At 34.7% G+C, this 24,310-nt stretch overlaps 1 protein-coding gene and 1 pseudogene across 1 annotated transcript; both read left to right on the top strand.

Moving 5' to 3' along the window:
• Positions 1 to 5,086: 5,086 nt before the first annotated feature.
• LOC147402007 (protein ELC-like pseudogene) lies at positions 5,087 to 6,784 on the top strand (annotated as a pseudogene).
• A 6,221-nt stretch (positions 6,785 to 13,005) lies between these two features.
• On the top strand, positions 13,006 to 23,481 carry LOC147402006 (receptor-like serine/threonine-protein kinase ALE2). The gene is made up of 10 exons (XM_086443512.1): positions 13,006 to 13,592; positions 16,969 to 17,073; positions 18,380 to 18,463; positions 18,547 to 18,657; positions 18,827 to 18,925; positions 19,067 to 19,438; positions 19,524 to 19,781; positions 21,517 to 21,906; positions 21,986 to 22,226; positions 22,349 to 23,481. Exons 1-10 carry the CDS (start codon positions 13,535 to 13,537, stop codon positions 23,058 to 23,060), a joined length of 2,430 nt encoding a protein of 809 aa, XP_086299638.1. The 5' UTR covers positions 13,006 to 13,534; the 3' UTR covers positions 23,061 to 23,481.
• The last annotated feature ends 829 nt before the right edge of the window (positions 23,482 to 24,310 follow it).

Genomic DNA, 24,310 nt, shown 5'->3' with positions numbered 1-24,310 from the left:
ATTTAATCTCATCTTCAATCCACTTTAACTTTTAGTAAACCCTTTAATAGAATTTTTAAAGTTGAGGTGAAGAAAACAAAAATTTACTAAGGAAGCTAAAGATGAATGTTCCTGGGAATAAAAATTACATATATGTTTGATACAGGTTGAAGATGAGGGAGTCTTGTAAGTCGTTTTTCATTAATCTATTATAGAAGATTGGGGTCAACACACACAGATCATTAGTTTTAAAACATAGGGAATCTCATATATTGGTCAAAATATGGAAGAGAAATTCTAAATTACTCTAAATGAGAAAGTGGTCCAGGTCACTTGAAACCTCGTGATTATTCCAATCTGATTGATCAAAGCTACAATGACCCCCAAAAAGCATAAGGGAGTATTCTACATATCCTTCTACAATTTATTATTACTAATTTATAGTATTAATTGCAAGGAATTAGTTTTCAAGGGAATACTAGTTTCTTTCCAAAATGAATACAATGCAAAAACGAATTCATCATTTCATTGCACACCCAAAAATATCAAAATAAGAATTGGTTTTATTACAATTTTAAAAGTCATTAAGTGAATTTCAAACTCGAACAAGTCAACTTGTCTACATTGAATTTTGAGGTAAATCGGTTCCAACATGCGTTGAAACCAACATGTTGAGCCAACTCATCTAGTCAAAAAGTCTACTTGGTTATATTAAATTGAGAATGCGACTAATCAAGTTAAGAACTAAAGAAGGTGCCTACTTGGCTAAGTTGGTAAAAAGGTGTGTGGAGAGTTGATCCCAAAAAAGCTAACTTCAAACTTATTGAACCGACTTTCACGTTGACAACTAACCAACTTGCTTGCCTAGCAAGAAAAGCAAAAAGTTAAGAATTCGACTGAATTATTCAATTGTGTATAATGTTCTTTGTAGATAAAACAAAAAAAATAAATAAATAAATATTTTATTTATTTTTAAAAATTATAAATAAAATTTTAAAATATTTGCAAAAATAATACACATTTTTTAATTCATTAGAGTCTATATGTGAATTTTTTTACTTGGCTCAACTCGATGGATGTTTGAGTCAAGTCGATTTTTTAAGTTTTAGAATAATGGATTTTATTTTTAGGAGAGAGTATCTCTTGTGAAAATATCTTGTAGTATATTTTTGGGGGGTTTCCCTTCGAGGGCTACTAAAAAGAGAATTAGGGTTTTTTTTTTCTATTTATGGGGAGATATACATATTTTAGCAATTCTCAATTTTATAAATAGAGATCTCTAGGACTATAAAACACAAGGGTTTTCTTTTTCTAAGGTTTGGGTTTGGTATAAAACCTTGGGTGTTTTTCTTGTATTGTTCTCATTTGATTTCTTAGTAATGAAGATTGGTTCTTTTCCATGGATGTAGGAATCATTGTTGAACGACGTAAATCCTTGTGTATTCATATGATTTATTTGTTCTATTTATTGTTTTATTATTTTTTACAATTTGGTATCAGAGCCAACAAGTTCGCACAAATTGCAGTAAAGAGTTCAAACACAGAGTTAGAGGTCAGGAGATTCCATTAAGAATGGCAGTTTCAATATATGGCAAAGAAGGATGAAGGACATCCTAGTTCAACAAGGCTTGGTTAGGGCATTGAAAGGAAAGTCTGATAAACCAGAGAATATGACAGATGCAGATTGAGAAAAAATCAAGGTAATAACAATTAATATTATTTGAATTTGTTTTGTAGATAACGTTTTGTTTAACGTTATGGAGAAATAATTGATACTAGAATTATCGAAGAAGTTGGAAAATCTTTATATGGGTGACTGCTTGACCCAAAAGTTATTTCTAAAAAGGCAATTGTATGCATTGAAGATGATAGAAGATGTGAATCTCTTTGGAGCACATGAATGTGTTCAATTAGATCTTGGATCAACTCCACAAAGTTGATGTTAAGTTGGAAAATAAAGACAAAGCTCTTTATGCTTCTCATCTCACTTTTAGATCCTTGCGAAAAATTGGTGATTATGCTTTTATATAGGGAAAATACAGTGAAACTGGAAGATGTCAAAGCATGCAACACTCCTATCAAACGATATTTGAAGAAGGCCCCATTTTGAACATAATGCTCAAAAGTTGATTGTTCATGAACGGAATCAACAACGAAGAACTTCGAATAGAGAATATGAAAATAGTAGGAATAAATCCAAAATGAAAGGGAAGGGCAACATACATTACTGATACTGTAAGGAATATAGATATATAAAAATGAGATTGTCTGGCTCGTGCGAAAAATAAACAAAAAGAAAGTAGGGATAATTACCGTAGTGCAATTGTTGTAGTAGAAATTGATAATGACTACAGAGATGTTCTCACAATCCATAAAGGTATGCACAATTTTTCTAATGATGAGTAGATATTAGATTTAGGTTGTACCATCCATATATGCTTCAAAAAGGAATATTTTGACACTTTCCAAAAAGAAAAGGAAGACATGTGTGATTTTCTTGGGTGTGGATTAGTTTGTGATGTCACGAGAGTTGGTACGGTAAAAATCAACATATTTGATATAATGGTACATCCTTTGGGTGATGTGACTCTTGTCCTAAAATGCGGAAGAATCTAATATCACTTGGTAAGTTGAACTCCATGAGTTGTAAGTATTCAATTAGAGGTGGAGTTATGAAAATCACATGTCAATGTCTTAATAAGGAGAGAAAAATGTTGTGAATTGTATCATCTAGTAGGAAACATAATGATACATGATATTTTTAAGGCCTCGACGAAAGGTTGGAAACGGGTCTAGGAAGACTCACTGTCACAGATGGCGCAGAGACAAATTTGTGTTTTCAAGTTTCAAATGATCGTAAAGTGGTTTCTACAGTTCAAGAGGACGAGTCGATGCCACTCTTAGAAGTTGATTAGGTAGTTGACTCGGGGCATCTACACATATGCATTGGTCGTGTGATCAAGTTGAGGTGGACCAAGATAATTTGATGAGTGTTTAATTGGTGATTTTAAAGGCCAATGATTGTTTGCGAGGTTAACAGACAGGTAATTGAGTCAGGTTGAGGTAGAGTTCTATTCTGAACATAGGTAATGTAAAGTTTGTTGTGTGAAACACTTGTGATTTTCCCCCAAAGTAATGGAATTCAAGTCAATGTGGAGATTATAGTGAAAATGTATTGTATTCTATTTTTAATTTTTAATTTTTTTTTTATTTTTTTGGGAGGGGGGTCCTTTTTCAAGGTTACTAAAAAGGAAATTATGTATTATTTTCTTTTGGGTTTTTTTCTATTTTGGGAATTTCTATTAATGGGGAGATATACATGTTTTAATAACTCCTAATTTTATAAATAAAGATCTTTAGGGTTGTAAAACACAGGGGTTTTCTAGTTCTAATGTTTGAGAGTGCAAGGGAGAGGGTTGTGTACAAGGATTTCAGAGCTTGGGTTTGAGATAAAACTGTGAGTGTTTTTCTTGTATTGTTCTCCTTTGATTTCTTAGTGAAGAAGATTGGTTTTGATCCATGGACGTAGACATCATTGTTGAATCACGTAAATCTTTGTGTGTTTTGTATGATTTATTTGTTCGCTTTCTCTTTATTGATTCGTTGTTTCACCATATCTGCATCACAAGGTGGGAAAATTATTTTTCAATAGTGTGGGATGGGAATCTAGTGTCTTCTTATGATGGAAATCACCTTGGGCATAAAATTAAATCTAGGGAAAATAAACACATTTTCAAGGAAATCCATTTTTCTATCTATTTCTCATGCATAATAAAATAGACACTTATCTCAACCTTATGTTTGGTAGTTGTCTGAGGTTAGATAATTCTCATGGTGCAAGTCAAAGAGAAAAAAGATAAGGAAAAAAAAAAAATTACTTAATAGACCTATGGGGGTTTTCTTTCTAAATAATCCCTTAACTTTTGAATGGAATGTCAACGGTCCATTTAATAGACTTTGTAAATCTAAATGGGTCCTCAACATCATCTCTCTTTATAATTGTTTTTAGAGTATCCAAACTACCATTTTCTCATCTTCTTCAAATGCTTAAAGTTTTCAACGTCTATTGCAATCATTTCCCATGATATTTTTATAATTAATAATGAATGAAGTATGATGTACCCCTAATTTTGAATTTATAGATATTTTTTTTCAGACTATTTGTAACAAGAAAAAAATGACAAACAAAATTAGGATTCTAATTTTTTTTGAAGATTTCGTTGTAATGTTTAATTCAAGTGTTCCTTTTCGTAACAATAACATATACATTTTGGGTAATTCGAGAAGATCATCTTGTGTCAAGGTCGAAAAAAATCTAAATAACTTTTATATTGTCGAGTTCATTGCTTTGTATCGTCAAGTTCATCATTTTTATTGTCGAGATTACACATTTTGGAGTTGAGTTCGACATATTATATTGTCGAGTTCAGCATTTTGGTCTGATAAAACATCAAACAAACTCTAATTGGATTGAGTTTTCATTGGATCTCAATATTAGAATCCAAACCCTCCAACAACAATTAGATAAGGTCAAAAAAAAAAAAAAATGTGTAGAAGATCCATTAAATTATAAAAAATAAAAAATAAAAACACTTACACCATGTGCAAATCTGGTGAAATCATGATTTCAAAACTCAGTTCGACGTCTCGTCTCATCCATAGATGAGACCAAGTTGTCCCAGACAAGTCAATTCATCCTGGACATGATAAACCTTCTAACTTGGTTTAAAATGATTTATTTATACATTGAAACAAAAAAAATTATAATTTTTTAATAAAATAAGGGAGATTAGAAGATGTTTAGTCATAAAATTATATTTTATTTATATAGTAAATAATTAAATTTTAAAAAATAATTATTTTCATTAAAATCTACAAAATTCTGATTGATCCGACCTAAATTTATTGACTCGACCAATATTTTCAAAATATCGTTCGAAACATCTTATTTATCACTTCAGTAAGCATTTGTTGTTAGGAAATGGAGTAGTAATTTTCTGACTCAAAATTATTATCAGTTGACGTGGTGAGTTACAAAATCATAGATTTTTTTCTTGTGCACTTGCCACGTCAATCGAGTATAGATATTGGTGTCATTTTATCATTATTCTAAGAAATTTCCGTGTTATGCTGATGTGAAGAAATTTCCGAAGTCTTCGCTAACGCTGCAACTGTACAACACGCGCTAATCGAAATCTTCGAAGGAAAGCAAAGCTTGATATTAAACTCGAGCACTATATAACTCCAGTGTCTCTATTCTATTTCCTTCTCATTAATATCGTATTTGTATCCATGGTCCCCACCAAGCTACAACCTGCGCAGGGTGCGCAATACACCCAACAATTACTAACAAACGTCCTCTCCCAACGTGGCTCCTCTTCGCTACCCTACTCCGAAGACGTAAAATTGTTCATCCGACATCATCTCATCTCCCTCATCTCTGCCTACTCAACTCTGCAACTCAACACCTCCAACTTCACCCACAACGATGGAAGAACCCTAGATCTCCTCCAAGTCTACGGAACCATTCCAATCATCTTCAACCATGTCACCTATAACATCCCCATCGTAATCTGGATCATTGAAAACTATCCACGTCAACCTCCTTGTGTCCACGTGGCACCATCTCGCGACATGATCATCAAACGGCCCCACCCTCACGTCAACCCTTCTGGTGTCGTCTCCGTCCCTTATCTTCATGATTGGATCTACCCAAGTTCGAATCTTGTCGATCTCGCTCGTAATCTTAGCCATCTTTTTACCCAAGACCCTCCTCTCTATACTCGTCAAAACCCTAACCCTAACCCTAGCCTTGCAATTTCATCTAGGGTTTCGCAGATTCCAACGGATGGTTATCGAAAAAAAGCGATGAATAAGCTCTTGGATTGCTTACACAGTGATATTGGAGTTTTGAGGAAAATTAGAGAGACAGAAATGGAAGAATTTTTTAATGATCAGTGCGTTTTGAGGCAGAGAGAGGAGGAGATATCGAAAGGGTTGAGAGATCTTCAAGAGGAGAGAGAAGGGTTAGAGCAGAAATTGCAGATGGTTTTGATGAATTTGGATGTTTTGGAAGCTTGGTTGAGTGAAAATAAGGGGAAGATTAAAGGAAGTTTCGTGGCGGTTGATGAGGTTTTTCAGCCATACGACGCTCTTTCGAATCAGATTCTTGAGTGTACCTCATCTGATTTGGCTTTAGAGGATTTGATTTATTCTTTGGATAAGGCGGTCCAGGAAGAATCGATACCTTTGGATCAGTATTTGAAGAACATTAGGTCGATATCGCGAGAGCAATTCTTTTATCGTGCTACATGTGCAAAGATTAGGTCTGTACAGATGCAAGTTTAGGTTGCTAGCATGACATTTCGAGTGTCACAATATGCCATTTGACGTGTCCCATGACACATCAGCGGCCTTTGGACTTGCTACATGTGCAAAGTTTTGGTCTGTACAGATGCAAGTTCAGGTTGTGCTAGCATGGTATTTCAGGTGTCACAATATGCCATTTGACACGTCGGCCGCCTTTGGACTAGCTACATTTTTTTTCCTTATGCAGGGCATCTTGAAGAAATTACTTCCATAAGGTCAGTTAGTTATAAAAGTTGTTATTTTATTGTACAAGTTGTGTTCTTTAGATTTTTGATTTGCCAATTTTGTCGAACATTTTATAGAGATTCAATAATGGATATATGGAGAACTTATTCTTTTTTGTGCAATTTTCTGTTATCAATGCTGTAAATGTCACAATTGCAAAGTTCATGTAGTAGAAACTATCTCAATTCATGTCGTAGCTTCTTTATATTTCTTTCGATACTCCGTGAACTTACAAAGGGCTCCATTTAGTTACATTAGTGGTTGAAATGTCTTGGTCAAGACTGGAACGAAACATTGGTTGCAAAACATTGAATGTTTTGGGATTGTTTCTATTAATCAAAAGGGAAGTGCGGATTGAATGATCATCCAAGAGTTGGTATTTATCATCGAAAATAAAGTTATCTCTGTTGTGGACGTTTGCAACTAACACAATGCCAAGTTGTTGGCCCTCACAAGTTGGCTTAATTGTTTCACATGAATGAATTGACATATGTATACCAAAAAATTACCCTTTTAAATTCCACTTAAAAGTGTGTGGCGCCCGTGACAACAGAACCTTTCTCTTGTACTGTTTTTTTTTTTTTTTTTTTTTTCAATTTATTCCCATCTAAACATTTCTCTTGTTTATTTTCTTTCGATTGGGTTCTGGCAGCTTAGGTAGGCTCCTCGACCTTGTGGGTTTCTATTTGTTGGTTCTTTTTGTTTTTCTGTTAAAGAAATATTTGTATCCCCCCCAATCAAATATATATATATATAATAATAAAATAAAAATAAAAATAAAAATAAAAATAAAAATAAAATAAATAAAAGATAAACATATAAATAAATAAATAACGATGTTTCAAGATTTTGTGCATTTTTTGGAATTTTTTTTTTTGGACTTATCATGGGTATCCCCACCCTTCATGTGAGACTAATCCCACAGTCACATGCACAACCCCCTCGAAAAGTCCTACGTGCAACTGGTTGAGTCAATCGGACCTTGGAAAGTGCCCCCAAGGAATTAATATTTTCGTGGGGTTTTGAGTACTTGAACTACCCTTCCTGAGGAGCTTATAAAGGCTCGGCTTGCCGCTAGGCCAACCCCTTGGGGTACGCATTTTGTGGAATTTGTTATTGGTCTTAGGGATTAGATTTCTTCCCTCTTATCAGACACAATTGCAATGTTTGGCTTTAACAAATTCATGTTCTGAAGTGCCTGACCTTCACCCAGATGAATGTTGCTTGTGCGCACTAGTGTTTTCTCAGGTCCACACCATCAGTTTCATTATATTAAGTGTGTTTGCGTCATATCTTAGTGATTTTGATCCTTCTGCCTCTTCCTTGAGTTAGAGCACACTTCTGCCCTCTAAATATTACAAAATTTGATTTCTCTCCTCTCTCCATATATATATATATATATATATATATATATATATATATATATATATATATATATTTTTTTTTTTTTTGTGAAAAAAAAAAAAAATTGTTGGATGAAATCAAGATGAACCTGTCAACGATTCTAACATACAACATACCCTGGAACACTAGCAAATTGTTTACATCGATGAAGATGAGGAATCGTAGAGAGGTCCTTTTTAACAAGTCAAAATGCACCAAATGTAATAACTTTTTCGACCAACTTATTGAACCTAAACTCCAAGAAAATTAGATTGATTAATGATTTCTAAACATTGATTTGATTTTTTTTAAAACAATTTAAAAAGAAAATTCAAATCTGGTGATTAAAGTCATTGGTAAGGGATGCCCACATCCAAGGGCTAGTAGTCATCAATCATTTGGAGTGTTATTGTCTATGTTCAACAAGAAGTTCCCAAACATTTTTAAGGTTAGTGGGTCAGAAGATTGACAATTAGCTTTTTTAAGTCATCTTTATCAAGCTTTTGATAAAGAGGCTTTTATGGTAGTTGAGTATTTATAAAAGCCCATTGACCTCCAATGTACGATGGCGTGAAGACTCTCTCATCTTCAAATATTAGTCTAAAAAAAAAATCTATCCTCAGATTCTTCGGCCACTAAGGTTGAATAAAACCTGATTTTTCTATCCATAAAATTCTCTTGTCTTTTACTTCCTCAAAATTCTTATATTGTTGTAAAGATTTCCAGGTCAATTCAAGGTTAAATTTTTTTTCTTCAAAGTGACTGATTTTGGAAAGAAAATATTCCCAAAGATATTTTGTTTTTTTATAATAATGATTTTCTGACACCCCTCTCCCCATCACATAACCTTAACTCATTTACCTTGGGATATGTAAAATCATATTTCTTTTTTCTTGTGTATCCCTAGGCAAATGATTTACGGTTCTGTGATTATTTTATGAGAGATCTACTCGGAAAATGATTTGTTACTTAACACACCTTTGATCAAGTACAAAAAGGATTTTTATCTTGAATTTTTTTTTTTTTTTAATGATTCTGAGTTTTGGCAAGAAATATAGAAGGTTGTAGTGTTGGATTGCCAATTTGATTATCTATGTGGGCCCAAAGACTTTTAGTAAGATTTGAAATCTTACAAAGTTAGTCATTCTAGTCTGATTCATAAAGTAAGGTATTTTTGTAATAAAATTACAACAGATAGGTCTGATCGGTAAATCTCTCTTTTTATTTATTTATGGCTCGAGTTCCTTTTCCAATAAATTGTCCCTGATTTAACATGGAAATAGATATATACACATGGTGGGTCCTTCTTGGATCTTTCCTGTCTTTCAGTTCAAGCGTGGCTTCTCATCCATCCAATGAGGAATAAGAACAAATCTGAAAGCTTCCCTTACTGATTTTTATAGAGACTAAAAGATTTAACTTTTCTGAATTTGTCTTCCATTTTTTAAGATAGCTGTTATTGCCACACCAATTCCTATGTAAATTACTAAAGAATTGCTCCCAATTGGTGTTGTGTTAATAAAAGTTGATGTGGCAATAGTAACTATCATTTTAAATTTACTATTAAAATGTAAGTTAGGGTTTACAACCCTTGAGGGGTTGGCTGAATGGCAATTTCGAACCGATGAGCAGTTAATGCCCTGTAGGTCGTGAGTTTGATACCTAGTATGAGCATTAATTCCAAAGGGCCATCTACGATGGCACACCCTCACTTATCTAGTTTGTGTGATGTGTCGGCGTTGCATGTGCCTTAGGACTAATCCTTGGACAAGACCATGGTCTATGGATTGGGCAAAGCCCAGATACAGGACCAGTCTGCTGTCTACGAAGATACCCGATTATTTTATAAAAAAAAAATTGAGTTAAGGTTTACAACCTAAAGGTAAAATGTTTTAGTAGAATATTCCAATTTCGAGAAGTAAATGTATTTTAATTGATATCAATTCAATCTTTCTCCTAACTAAAATATTGTTTCGAACCAACATTTTGAACCTTAGGTTTAGTGGACTTAATATTCTATCTCTAAATCATATTAAAATTGATTTGAATAAATTCCAACAGAATGAGGATATTTTAAAGATTTGTCAATTATTATTAAACCAATATTTTAATTGTTTGACCAATTGGGCGATTGTTTTTGTGTTTCATTTTTCTCCTAATTAAATTATTCAAATCAATATTAAGTCCATCAAACATTGTTTGGTGGACTTAATTTTTATCTCTAATTCATATTAAAATTGGTTTGAATAATTTCCAACATAATGGGCATATTTGAAAGAATCATCAATTATTATTAAACCAATATTTCTATTGTTTGACCAATTCCGCCATTGTTTTCGTCTCATTTTAATATAAATAATTTAAAATATCTTATTTTGAAGATAGACAATTTAATTTTTAGTTTGAAAAGATTTTTCGATAATTAAATATTACATTTAATATTACTTTATGAAAAAAATATTCTAAAAAATCAAATTATACTGATATTAAACAATGATCCAACCGTGGTGAAGAATTTGACTAGAAACCTTCCGATCATGACTCATGACCTTGCTAATTTGTTATCGGTCTTATAATCAAATTTTGTAGTTAAAGTGAGTTTGACTAGCCTTGATAAGTTAGTAAGGATTTCACCATTACTAAGGGTCCTTGGTCTCACCTTATGACATCAAAGAACATGATCCAATGCTTCAAGGTTGTAGAGGAAAAAATTCTATGAACTTCAAAATATATATATATATATATATGGGTTGATTCCGTAGACCCCCATTACGACTCATATTGCGACACACCGTTTTGTCTTATATGGGAAAAAATGTTTGGAATGGGCTGATTTTTTTGTGAGGATGATCTCTATGGTGAGGAGATCATCCTTGCCAAAAATCAGCTTATTATGAAACTTCTAACTCCATGTTTACAAGTTGAAAAATTTTAGACCATTCAATTTTTGTAAATCAATTTTGATGGGGTTAGAAGTTTTGGAATGGGATGATTTTTTCAAGGATGATCCCCTCATTACAGAGATCATTCTCACAAAAAATCAGCCCATTCCAAACATTTTTCCCATATAAGACAAATGGTGTGTCGCAATGTGAGTCGTAATACCCAGGAACCCCACCCTATATATATATATATATATATATCAAAAGTTATTTTTCACTATTGCATTTTGATTTTAAATTTTGCATTTAGGTGGAAGTTTGGTAGTTGTTAATTTTCAAAACCTTGGATCAAGCCTAAAAATAATTGCTAGTGCTGTAATCCATCTAAGCAAAATGACCCTTAATAAGGTTTAAAATCTTTACTAAGTTAGTAAGGAAAATATTTTTCTTAATAACTTAGTGTGTGTTTAGCAAGATTTCTAAACTTTGAATAGATGGTCCACCTTTAAAATTCAGATTTTAGAAATTTTATTTCCGTTGATTTCATTTCAGATTTCAGACTTAAAACCAAAATTCAAAATTTTTTAACCAACGACAAGGGGCATAAGATGAAAATTTTGAAATCTGATTACTAATTAGCCGCCGCCACCCCCCCCCCCCCCCCTCATTAAAAAAAAAAAAAAAATCATTTTCAAACATAAGATTTTCTTTCCTCCAGAACTCAAATGTCAAGAACAAGTTATTATTTTTTGACAAAATAAACCTACGGTTAAAAAGAGGTTGATGGCAACAAACTTGAAGATGTGGTTAAGTTAGGGTAAAAACAATTTGCCCTAGAGGTTTAAGAGCTTGAAGATCATATATTTTTGTCAAGGAAATTTTTTAAATAATTACATCCATTTTTTATTTATTCTGAAAGTGTTATAAGTATTGACAAAACTGTCACATAGTATTGACGCTTTAAGAAAAATTTGTCAACAGTATGTGGTAACTCTGTCAACGCATATAACACTTGCAATATTTTTAAAAATTTTGATAATTATTTGACAAATTTCCTTTTTTGTTAACCAAAGAATATTGTATAAGTTAGATAAAGTCGAATTTTTAACAAGACTTGGTGCATTTTTGAGTTGATAAATTGACTTAATGAGTTGGTTTCATCAAGTTTTGGGATCAACTCGTATCGAAATCCAATCAAGTCAAATTGTATAAAAACTATGCAATAAATTGAAAACTACCCTCCTTTTGATATTTTTGCAATCAAATAGTGAAATTCATTTTTCCAATCATATTTCCTAGGGGTGTCAATGGATCGATTCCGGGTCCGGTACCAATACCGCCAAAAATCATGGGTACTCATTGGTATTCTCAAGAATCGAATGAGAAAAAAAAAATTCAAATCATTATAAAAAAAACTCTTTTAAAAAAATTAATATATTATCAACAAAATTGTTAACTTAGTTATAATTTGTTATACTTACGATACAAATTAATAAAAATTTATCTTTGTTAAAAGTGATAATTATTTAGAAGAGTAAGTCATTTTAAGTTCCAATAGATAATTTATATGAAAAATTGAGGAATTTTATATAACATGCATTTATTTTTGAAATAAAAAATACCTTAAATCATCTATAGTATGAAAAGAAATGACAAAATAAATCGGTTTCGAGTACCCATTGAATAAAACTTAACGGTTCCACTTCCAATCGATTTGGTTTCATTTTAGACTCGACTCTAATCGATTCCAATAAAAGAGATCCAAAACTAGGGTATTTGGCTCTGGTTCTAATTCAATTTCGGTAAAATGAGTACCCATTGACACCCCTAATATTCTCTTAAAAAGGAATTCACTTGAAAAAAAAAAATAATTAAGAGAAGGAAGGGTTTCATAATCTGAAAGGAAAATCTTGAAAAGGGTGTTTCATTGAGGTAGAATACAAGGGTATTTAGGTCATTTTCATATTAGTCTTCTCATGTAGTCCAAAGCCTATAGTATATTCCAAAATTACCATTTTAGGTAACAAAAGTCCAAACTGACTTTAGCAGAAATCTAAATTTATAAAAAAATTTACAAAATTATTAATTAAAAAATAAAAAATAGCAAAAAGAAAAGTACAAGGCCAAGTAAGACACATCTGGAGAAAAATGAAGACCTACTCAAAGCAGTAAAAAAGCCAAAAGTGGTGGAGCAGCAACAACACCAACACCACCCTCATCAATAAATCAAACCCAACTCATTTGTTTCTTCTCTCTCTCTCTCTCTCTCTCTCTCTCTACATATCTCAAGATCTGCTACTACTACTTCTCAGTTCTCACTCACTTGCTTTAACAATTTCAAGATCTATCCTCCCTTTCTCTCTCTAGATCTGTAACTAAATCTACACAGTTAAACCCTAATATCAGATCTCCTCCACCTGACATTTAATGGCTCTGAAAACAATCCCACCTACATTACTCTCTCAGAACTAGGGTTTCATGATTTCATCATTTTTACTGCAACCTGACGTGCATTCCTCTACATGATGCAATCTCTCGGTTTAGAAACTGAGAGGGATGAAGAATTCGGCCGAGGGCACGAGTTTTCCCCAAATCCCTCGTGTAATCGACAGTACTACGTGTATAAGTTTGATTATTTGCTCAATGAGTTCTGTTTCTGAGGATGGTTTGTTTGAATTTGATTTCGGTAAAAGAAGATGCGGACTTTGATGCTTCTGCTTCTTCCTCTGCTCAATTCGGTTGCTTTCGTTTATGGTATAGTTTCACTAATATCTTGTTCACGATACTTGAGATTAAAGGTAGTTAATTTGTTGCAAAATCGATGCCATTGTTGAGAGTAATTGATATATATATATATATATATATATATATATATATTTGGTGAGAATTTTAGGTATGTTTTGCAACTAAAGAAACAAACATTCACCTTTTATTTTGCCCTGGAAGTTGTTTTAACTTGTAGGTTACATTGGGTTGCTTTGTTTAGTGTAAATTGGTGAGATTGGGGTCTTAAATAGAGGGGGAACTGAACCCAGTTAACCCGATTGTAAGAACATAAGTGGGCAGTATTTAGGCTGTTAGAAACAAAAAAAAAAGGGATTTTTTTTTGCTTCTTATATGAGTGCCAAGGAATGGGTTTTCTTGACTGGGTGTCCAAAGAAGAAGCATGCATGTTTGCCTCTCCACCCTCCCAATGTGCCAAGTACTAACTCAATATGCCTATACCATGAGGCAAAAGAAGTAGAGTTCTTTCATTTTGTTCTGTTTAAAAATTTAAAAAGTTCTAGAGTTGTTTTTTTATCGTGGAGAAAGGCAATACATGGTACGGCATATTGATATCACATGGATAGTGACAATATCCGTTTTGGCTTATCTAATGGTTACTCAACCAAATGGATTAGCCATGTTAGTCTTCTTGCCCAAAGTCACCATGTCAGAATACAGGTTTAAAACGACAAGGAAAAATTTCGTAGAAAATGACAAAAGCAGTGGAAAGAAGAAACTGTAAAAAAATTAAGAAGTGTGAAAATTTGTGAAAACATGTAATACATTAGACATCTCTAAGTTTTCAACATATTTTGAACGAAAGAAAAAAAGAAAAAAAGAAACTCTATTAAATATTTATAGATGCTGGGCTTACTAACCCATTATATCATACTATATCTTGTCTGACCGATAAAAAGTAGTTTGATTAGTGATATATAATAGTTACAAACTTAGAAAAATGGTCAGGAGTCAACAATTAAAAAATTTTAAAAATACATTTTTTATTCAATAAAATGTGTTTTAAACGCCTTTTATTATTTATATTTTTAGAATAGGCTAATTTTTTATGACTATGCTTCTACCTCAATAAAAAGGGACCATTCATACACACATCTAGGCATACCATCTATAAAAACTTTCTTATTTGACTTGTTTTTTATTTTATATGTATAGACTTAACTAAGATGCTCTGTTCATGCACAACGAAAAACAATTAACAACTTTGTTTAGAAGGAATGTGCAAGTTAAATGTTCTAAAGGAGCAAGAGAAACAACAAAAAGGGTGTGGATTGAGGTAGTGAAAATGGACGTGAACATTCTTGATGCAAGAGCATCACCACGCTGGCAGGGTTGCCCACGAGGTGCGGCCCTGCGATGGGGTGTGGCCCACAAGATGGGGCCTACCAAGAGGGAGGGCTTGACTGGGAACTATAGGTTGTGAAATTAGATAAAGGAATTAATCTCACGCTTCTCATCAATCACAGGTTTTGTGGAGTATTAGTTAATGTCCCATGTTAAAACTGGTATTAGAGCAGGTTCCGTGTTTTAGCTCCTTCTCAGCAGGGGTGAATGACGCGGGAGCATCTCCACACTGGTTGCAACTTTTGTGGACTATTGATTAATGACCTACGTCAAATTGTTATCAAGGCCGTGTTTCTTGTTCGAGTCTTCCCCTCAAGCATCTTTACGTGGTCCAGGAGTTGGGATCTGTAAGGGGGCCGGCTTTACCAAGTACTATGAGCTATGAAATAAAGCAATAAATGCCATGCTCCTCATCAGTCAACTTTTGTGGAGTATTGGTTAATTTTCTGCGTCAATTCTTGAACTAACAAGACTTTAAACAATTTTGAATGGAGGAACTGGCTTCATTCAGCTAGCCCCATATTTTTTGAATAAGGCTTTGATGATGAACTCCATTGAGAAAGTGGGAGAGAACCACAAAACTAACCTTACAGGCTAATATGACACCTACAAAGGAACCAAACTTTGTAAAACAATTAATATTCCAAAAAGGCGTTCCCTTTTTTCTCTAACAATATAATCCAATTTAAAGACGAAATCCTCAGTAAACAACTATTTAAACTTTCTAAATAATCAATTCCCACTTATGAATATGCCCTTTGAAAGATAAAATAGTGTCCGACCACAACCCATGTCCTCGCCTACAAAATTCCTCATGTTTCTTCCCCTCCAAATGCCTCAAAGAATTGCAAACTGAATGAATCTCCAATGAATGCACCCTCTAAAGGAAACAATCATTGTGGTCTATTTGGCAAACATCTTCCTCACCAAGTTCAACATGAATCCTGAACTAATTGAAGAAAAGACCTCTGGTTTTTGGCCAAGCTACAATGCAGTAGAGGATGATTCATGGAAGTGCCGTTTGCTTTGCACACAAAGAAGGAAACTATTGTCCATTGACTTGATTAATTTGGTATTGTTGAAAATAATCATAGCCTTGTCAATTTCCTTTATCTTCATTAAATTCTTTACTGGTGTGGTGGGAATGCCCTTAGAGAGCAAGGTAGATTATGTTACTATGTTAGGGATGTAGTTATAGGATGGACACCCACTTTGCTTCACACACTAAGATGTGCAAAATAAGTAGCCAACCTTTTTAGCAGGGATTCTCTTCCTGATATTTCATGGTTTTTCCACATTATATATTGACATCAAGTATTCTTTACATGAATCATTTTAAGTATTAGTTGAGAGCGAGTTGAATTGCCAGAGTTATCTCAGTCTTGTCTTCACCCAGATCAAGATCCAGGTGCAAATCCTTATCACACTGGATTGTTCTTGACTTGGTATGACTTTAGTTGACTTGTGTTTACTCTTTTTATTGCCCGAATCAGCTTGACTGAATCTAGAACTAGTTATTACTATTTAGGATGGGTAGGGGACACTTCCAACCAAAGTAAATATTAGAGAAGTGGAAGGTGCCAGCTTGGTAAGTTGGTAATGTTTCTGAGAGGTAATACCAGAGAGCTGGTTTTGTAACTCACCTTCTGCTTACCTGATAAAAAAAGATAGAGGAAATTGTGGAGTTGGATTTTTTTTTTCTTTTTTTCCTTTTTCAAATCATTATTGTAGCAAAATTGCAAATACCTTTGTAGAATTTCTAGTTTTTAATTATAAGGGGAATGGTTTGCAAAGGTTATCATATTCTTTGATTGGGTGATTTCTATCACAGCCCTTTTATTGAATATAGTGCAATACTCATATTGTTTCTCATAAGTAGAAAACACTTTTGGTGCAATTAATGGTTGTTGATGATTTTTTTCAATTTTATTTCTCAGTTCAAGCAGAACTTCTTTTGTTTTTGTTTCATTTATATAAACTGATGCATCCTTTTATCCGCCAGGGTTTCCATTATTGAACATAAAATTGCCTCCTTTGCTGCCAAACCAACCGCTACCATCATCATTGAACCAACTACCATCTATGAGAAAATTTTCTCTAGGTCATGGTAAGGATGAAAGTTTTGCAGTTAAATGTTGAGGAAAGAAATTGCTTAACATGTATTGGTTTATAGCTGTGGTAGAATAACTGTGATATAGTTCGTATTCCATGCTTCTAACATGGCCTAGCAAGATATTGTGTAACTCCCAAACTACAACTTGAGAATTTGTTGTCGATGGGTCTTATATGTTTCTTGGTATTTAAGAACTCAAGAAACTTTGTCCAGGGCTGACAAAACCAAGTGACTATTGATTGAACTAAACTCTCCATTAATGACGCTCATATATTAAAGGGGTCCTGTGTTTTTTCAGTGGCCCAGTGTTCTTATGGTGGCATATTTGAAGTTGAAAGTCCCTGGTGCAAAATGTCTTGGCTAAGGCAACTTGTTTTCTGATCTGATTGGCATGACACCCTGGTTCAATGCTTGACTCTGTCTCGCTCTGTCCCATTTCATGTTACATTGTCTCAGTTATTATATCTTGCTAAATGATTAGCAATATGCTGAATGATACCAAAATTTTAATTAAACCATTGGAGATGGATTAAGGAGTGATCTTAGTGGCTCCCATTGAGAGTATGGATCTACATTGTGAGGCTGATGAATTAAATCGAAACAATGAAACCTTTTCATAGGCGTGAGGAATGACAAAATTCTACCACTTTCAAATGTCAAAGAAAGTCGTTCACTGCTGAGATTTTTCTTTTATGCTTGGCCTGAAAATTTTCTAACAGTTTCTGTTTCAATTTCCACATAGTAAGGAAGAGGATTTTTTTGGAAATGATTTTAATTGCCCATCCACAATCTTGATTGAAGATAGATTGATACACTGGCTGGCTATGTGAAAATATTGGCCTTTTTTCTTTTTGGGATGTGTTAACCTAATGTTTTTAGTGGCTTGTCCCTTTCTTTCTTTTGTCCTACGGAAACAGTAATTAGCTCATGCAAAATAAGAAAGAGGTTGTCAACATTCTTAGTATGTGTTCAGCTGAGGCAAATAACTTCCAACTCTTTGTAGTTGCTTTCCCTTGTTGAACCGTGAAAATGTTAGGTGTTCCTTGTTTATATTCTGATCATTATCTCATCATTATCATCTACACTTTATACCTATACTTACTGTCAACTTGAGGTTTACAGACCAATATATCTATCCATATATGTATTTTATATATTATGATGACATGTCGGTTATGTTTTGCATTTCGCTGTGTGGAAACTACCTGAGTTCTTTCCAAGGGTAGGGTACACTTCCTGCTGTTGTATAAGAATCCTTATTGTTATTTCTAGGTTTTTTTATCTGATAATTGTGTTGCAGGAAGAGAGTCTTCATCTGTTGATTTGCGTTCGATCTCATTTGTCCATGTACATCCTTCTGGACCTCCTATAGCAATTATGCCAGGTAGTCAAGTTTTTTTTCCAGATTCTTCGGAAATTTCGTATTAATATGTGGCCTCCCAGGTTTTTAAACTTACTGTCATGCAGAAAGTTCTATACCAAAGGGGCCAAGGTTTGCTCCATCAAAACCACGGAAAGCCAAACCTTATTTGTTACCAGTTCCATCTCCTGCACCTGCTCCTTCTCCAACATATCAAGGTAAACTTATGTTCTTAACCTCAATTCTATACCATCTTCATCAAAGCCTTATCTGAAATTTGGTGTCAGCTGAACGAAACCTACTACTCAATTCACTTCCTCAACATGTCAAATTTCAAGTATGTAACTTCTTAGCTTTTCACAATTATTTAATTCATTTTTTTTTCAGGCTCTGCTGCCCATCCCTGGTTAAAACATCATCATCATCATCATCATCATCATAGGAAGAGATATCATGCTGCTTCACCAACCCCTTCCACCACAGCAGGTATTCCAGATTTGGGCTCTGATGATTTGAAACTTCAAAATTATTTCTCTGTTCCAGCTTCACTCATATGTCCGTTATTACCTTATTTATGTCATTAATCCAATTAAGCTGCAATGATAATGATATTAGAATCTCTGGCAGGTTGTGATCAGATTACTTGTTTGGAGCCACTTACTTCAACTCCCATCGGTACACCTTGTGGTTGTGTATTTCCTATGAAAGTTGAACTTCACCTTGATGTAGCTCCGTATGCAGTTTTTCCTTTGGTTGAAGAGCTAGAGATTGAGGTTGCAGCAGGGACATATCTGCAACAAAGTCAAGTGAGAATAATGGGTGCAAGCGCTGATAGTCAAGACCAGGGGAAAACTGTAGTAGATATTAACTTGGTCCCTCTGGAAGAAAAATTTGATAACACAACTGCTTTACTGACTTATGATAGATTTTGGCAGAAAAAGGTGCCCATTAACATGACTCTTTTTGGTGATTATGAAGTGATGTACATTGTTTACCCCGGTAATAACCTCAACATATGTTTCTTCTATATGCTTCTTAATGTTACATTTTATGCCATTGTAGTTTCTGAAAATGTCATTATCAGGGCTTCCTTCCTCACCACCATCTGGGGGTTCCATTGGGAGTGGTCCTAGCGGAAGTCAAGAATATCCTATAGTTGCAAATCTTCATAGAAAGAGTCAGAAGATGAATGCCAGAACCATTGCTATCATTGCTTTGTCTGCATTTGTACTCCTCTTGGTATGTGTTGGAGCCGTCTGGATCCTTTTAAAATGCAAAAAGCATGGAAGACCATCAACTGCTGTTGGTCCTGCATTTGCATCATCCATTACTAAGAGATCTGGTAAGATGTTACTATATTTATGTGTTATATTTCTTCTATAGAGATTTTTATGCTGGGAAAGTGAGTTCTAGCATTGATACTCATGCCTTGTTTACTCATTTTTAAGTAGTTTTCTTAAAAGAAAAACGTTTATTTATCATTATTATAATTCAACATAAACTTCTGAGAGCGTGGACCTAAATTGGTCTGTATAGTTGACAATCAAAGACCGATTGTACAGCAATCCGGTTGGTTTTTCCAAGAGCTTATGAGGACTGCGTCAAGGCGATCTATTTCCCCTTTTTTGTTTGTTATTGTCACTGAAGCTTTAAATAGACCAATGACAATGGCGGTTTAGTGGTTAAGGAAGGGTGAAGGAAGATATCTCATCTACAATTGTCAATTATACCCTTATCTTCTTAAATGACTTGAGGAAGAAATCAAATTTCTTAGAGTCTTGCTGTGTTGTTTTGAGGTGGTTTCAGGTTTAAAACCCAGTGTGCAGAAAACCATAATCGTTGGGATTGGGGATGTCCAAAATCTTTGCAGGTTGCTGGTCTATTTGGGTGTCGGATGGATTGTTTTCCTGTGTCATAGCTGGGTTTGCTTCTTGGTGCTTCTTATAGGAATCAAGGTATCTGGGATCCAGTGATGGAAATGGTTGGAAAGAGATTGGGTTCTTGGAAATCTAGGTATCTCTCGGCAGGAGGCAAAATGACTTCGATCAAAAGCGTCCGGGCCATCTCTCTCTCTCTCTCTCCCTCTGCCATAGGGGTCTTTAAATAGAAAATGCATAGGATTATGATAGCATTCAATCCTTCTAAACTCAAAGTATTGATCTCCTTCCCAAAAATATCTGTCTAATCCTCCATAGATTAAGATAAATTTTAAATTTTTTTTCTTCCTTTTATATGTTGTGCGGCGGGCAACCCTAATAGGAATGTGTAGTATCTTGATCTCGTACTGTGTGGTATTCCAGCTTTGGTTTGCTTAACATCCCGATCTCATACTCTACAGTATCCATTCTCAGACCTTGTATATCTTTTTTTGCTTAACATCCCGATCTCATACTCTACAGTATCCATTCTCAGACCTTGTATATCTTTTTTAATATGTGCACCTTTTTTGCATTTATGTTGGTGGTGGTTGGTTGAAATAGCTAAAAGTTTAATTTTATTTTCTACATTTTTGTTTCCCTCAATTCCTTGCAAATATGATAATAATCTATTATAGCTAATAGCTAACATTGATGTTTTTTTCCCTCCCCATAATTTCTTTAAATTTCTATTTTTTTTAATATAAATTCAGTCTGTTTTTATTTTATTTAAATGTTTGATGTTCATTTAAAAGATGTGCTCATTAATCTTAGGCCCACCTTGATGTTCACTCACGCTTCTCGCTGTTGAAGAGCTTCACTCCACTCCACTTTTACAATGTTGCATCACGTAGCTAATGCGAGTTCCAGATTAATTCCTCTGAGTTCACTCAAACTTATGTGTTTTCAGCTCATTAGTTATTGTTTTAATGGTTGTTTGCAGCTATATTGTCCTTGTTTTGATGGTCCTAACTGGGGCATTTAACTTTGTTTTGCTATAGACCTTAATAGGACGATGCAAGATTTCCTGCGCCTTTCATTACCAGGCCACAAGTAATATTGAGTTTCAGTCAGGCAGATTGATGAACTTATCCAACCATTTTGATGATGTAAAGTTCTATTGAACAAATTAAAATAAGTGACTTAGCATATGTAATGCAGGCATCAGGTCCATGATATCAAGTGGCATGGCGAGCTCAACATCAATTTCCCTTGTTTCTGCCATGGCTACTTGTTTACTCTCTGTAAAAACATTTTCATTAGCTGAGATTGAGAAGGCCACCGAGAAGTTTGCATCTAAGAGGATTTTGGGTGAAGGGGGATTTGGACGCGTTTACCTTGGGATCATGGAAGACGGAGCTGAAGTCGCAATTAAATTGCTTATGAGGGAGGACCAAAACGGAGATCGCGAGTTCATTGCAGAAATCGAGATGCTAAGCCGATTGCACCATCGTAACCTTGTCAAATTGATTGGTATATGCATTGAAGAGCACGTACGTTGCTTGGTATATGAGCTCCTTCACAATGGGAGTGTTGAGTCTCACTTGCATGGTACAGCTTCTAAACCACATTCCACAAATTTACTAAATAGCATGTTGTCTTGTAAATTACCTGTATGTTTGTGTTTCAGGTGTTGACAAGAAAGAGAAGCCTCTTGACTGGGATGCTCGGATGAAGATTGCCCTTGGTGCGGCACGAGGATTAGCATATCTACACGAGGATTCTAATCCTCGTGTAATACACAGGGATTTCAAGGCTAGTAATGTTTTATTGGAAGATGACTTCACTCCAAAGGTTTCGGATTTTGGCCTGGCAAGGGAAGCGACAGAAGGGAGTCAACATATCTCTACTCGGGTCATGGGAACTTTCGGGTATGTGGGATTCAACCTTAGCTAGATTTTTAATCATGGGCCATGTTATGAAATTGGCACAACAACACATTCAACAATTCTTTTTTCCCTTATTAGCTAAGGCTCAAATTGTGATTTCACAGCTATGTTGCTCCAGAATATGCAATGACAGGACATTTGCTTGTCAAGAGTGATGTCTATAGTTATGGAGTTGTACTGCTTGAGCTTCTTTCAGGAAGGACACCTGTGGACATGTCTCAACCTCAGGGACAAGAGAATCTCGTGACATGGGCACGGCCACTGCTGACTAGCCGAGAAGGGTTAGAGCAATTGGTGGATCCTGCATTAGGTGGAAACTACGACTTTGACAATATGGCACAAGTGGCAGCTATTGCTTCGATGTGTGTTCACCCAGAGGTAGCTCAAAGGCCTTTCATGGGTGAAGTTGTGCAAGCTTTGAAGCTCATATACAATGATATGGATGAGACATATGAGGATTGTAGTAGTCAAAAGGAGTCGTCATGTGGTCCCGATAGCGACTTTAAGGGCGACCTCGGCCCTTCTGCGGGCAGTTGGTGGAATGCAGACGAGGGTACCCCACGATTGAGATATGGGTATGCCTCTTCTTTCATGACAATGGAGTACAGTTCAGGTCCACTTGAAGAGATGGAAAACAGACCGCTTTCACCATCAAGTTTAGTTGTGGGAGGGGGTTCCTTTCCAATGAAGCACGTTAACAGATCAGGTCCCTTGAGAACGGTCCGCAAGCCAGCCTTTTACAAACTAAGAGGGAGTATGAGTGAACATGGAGGGCTTCTTCCAAGGCACGTCTGGACTGACAGATATTGGGGTTGAGGCGCCTTTCTACACTATTTTTAAAATGTACAGTTTCAGAGAGGGATGAGGCATTTTCAGTTGTTTGGTGGACACCTATTGTGGTTGTTGACATTGGGATTTCACTGTTTGTTGTAACATAAGAGGAGAGGGAGAGAGAGAGCCATGGCTTCTAATTTTGGTAATTCATTACTAAATATATGCTGGAAATGTAATTTGGATGCGCATCTGTGCCGACATTCCTCATGTTGGGTAATTCTCTGATGACCTCTGCTCCAGCTTCTATGTGTGTATGTATTTACTTGTGGGGGCTTATATGAATATTACATTAGACAATCAACTAATTTGGTAAATTGTGTTATACTTCCTAGTTGTACTCGTACCCGTAGTGGATATATGGAAAACATTTTAGACGATCCAATTAATATGGCGAAATTATCCACATTTTGTTGTGTGTCCTCACAAAATTTCAAACCATTTTGAAATACTCTACTTAACCAAGACTTGATTTGGATCAAAGAATTTAGATTGTTCATGTTTTGACAATTTATTCAGAAGTTTGTTAGTATGTCAGTAATGTTAACATATACTAAATTTTGGTGACGATAATCTTCATGTCGAGAATGACTTAATTCAAGTACAAATAGAGAGTAAGATATTCTTTCTGTCCCAACTCTTACATGTTAAAATTTAGGAGAGATTCAGAGAGAAAGGTCAGTTTTCTAAGGATCCAAGATGGTTTTGGGATTATTACTCCTTTTTAAGAGGAAATGTTAGAAATCCTTACTTCAAATCCAAAATTTTGTTACGTATTTTCTAGGCCTCTACCTTGACCCAATCTAACAAGAAATCTTAAAAAAATTGCTCTATTTTCTCCTTTTCCTTTTATTTTAAACTCATTGTCTTATTGTTTGGTCATGTGTGAGTGAATAAAATAAACAGATAAACAAACGACCAGTTTTGTCATATCTAATTATTAAACTAGACCATTATCTAATTATTAAACTAGATCATGATCAGGTCAACCGGTTGAGCGAGGATAGTATAATTTTTATGATCCAAGGGAGGCATATTAAATTTCTCAAATATTGAGGGAGCGACGACGAACAGGCTCTACTCCTCCTTCCCATCATCATCATTAATACCAATAGTCTAATCCCAAATATTTGGGATTTCACGAAGGAATCTTGTTCCTCCATTCAATTCTGTCAAATGTTGAAATTGGTTCAAATTGAGTCGGTTCAATTTTTAGACGACAGACCCTCTGAAAA

Source organism: Akebia trifoliata, chromosome 5 (genome assembly GCF_017979445.1).
Source record: "Akebia trifoliata isolate Shusen 1 chromosome 5, ASM1797944v1, whole genome shotgun sequence".
Taxonomy (NCBI): Eukaryota; Viridiplantae; Streptophyta; class Magnoliopsida; order Ranunculales; family Lardizabalaceae; genus Akebia; species Akebia trifoliata.
This window is presented reverse-complemented; position numbering and strand designations above follow the sequence as displayed.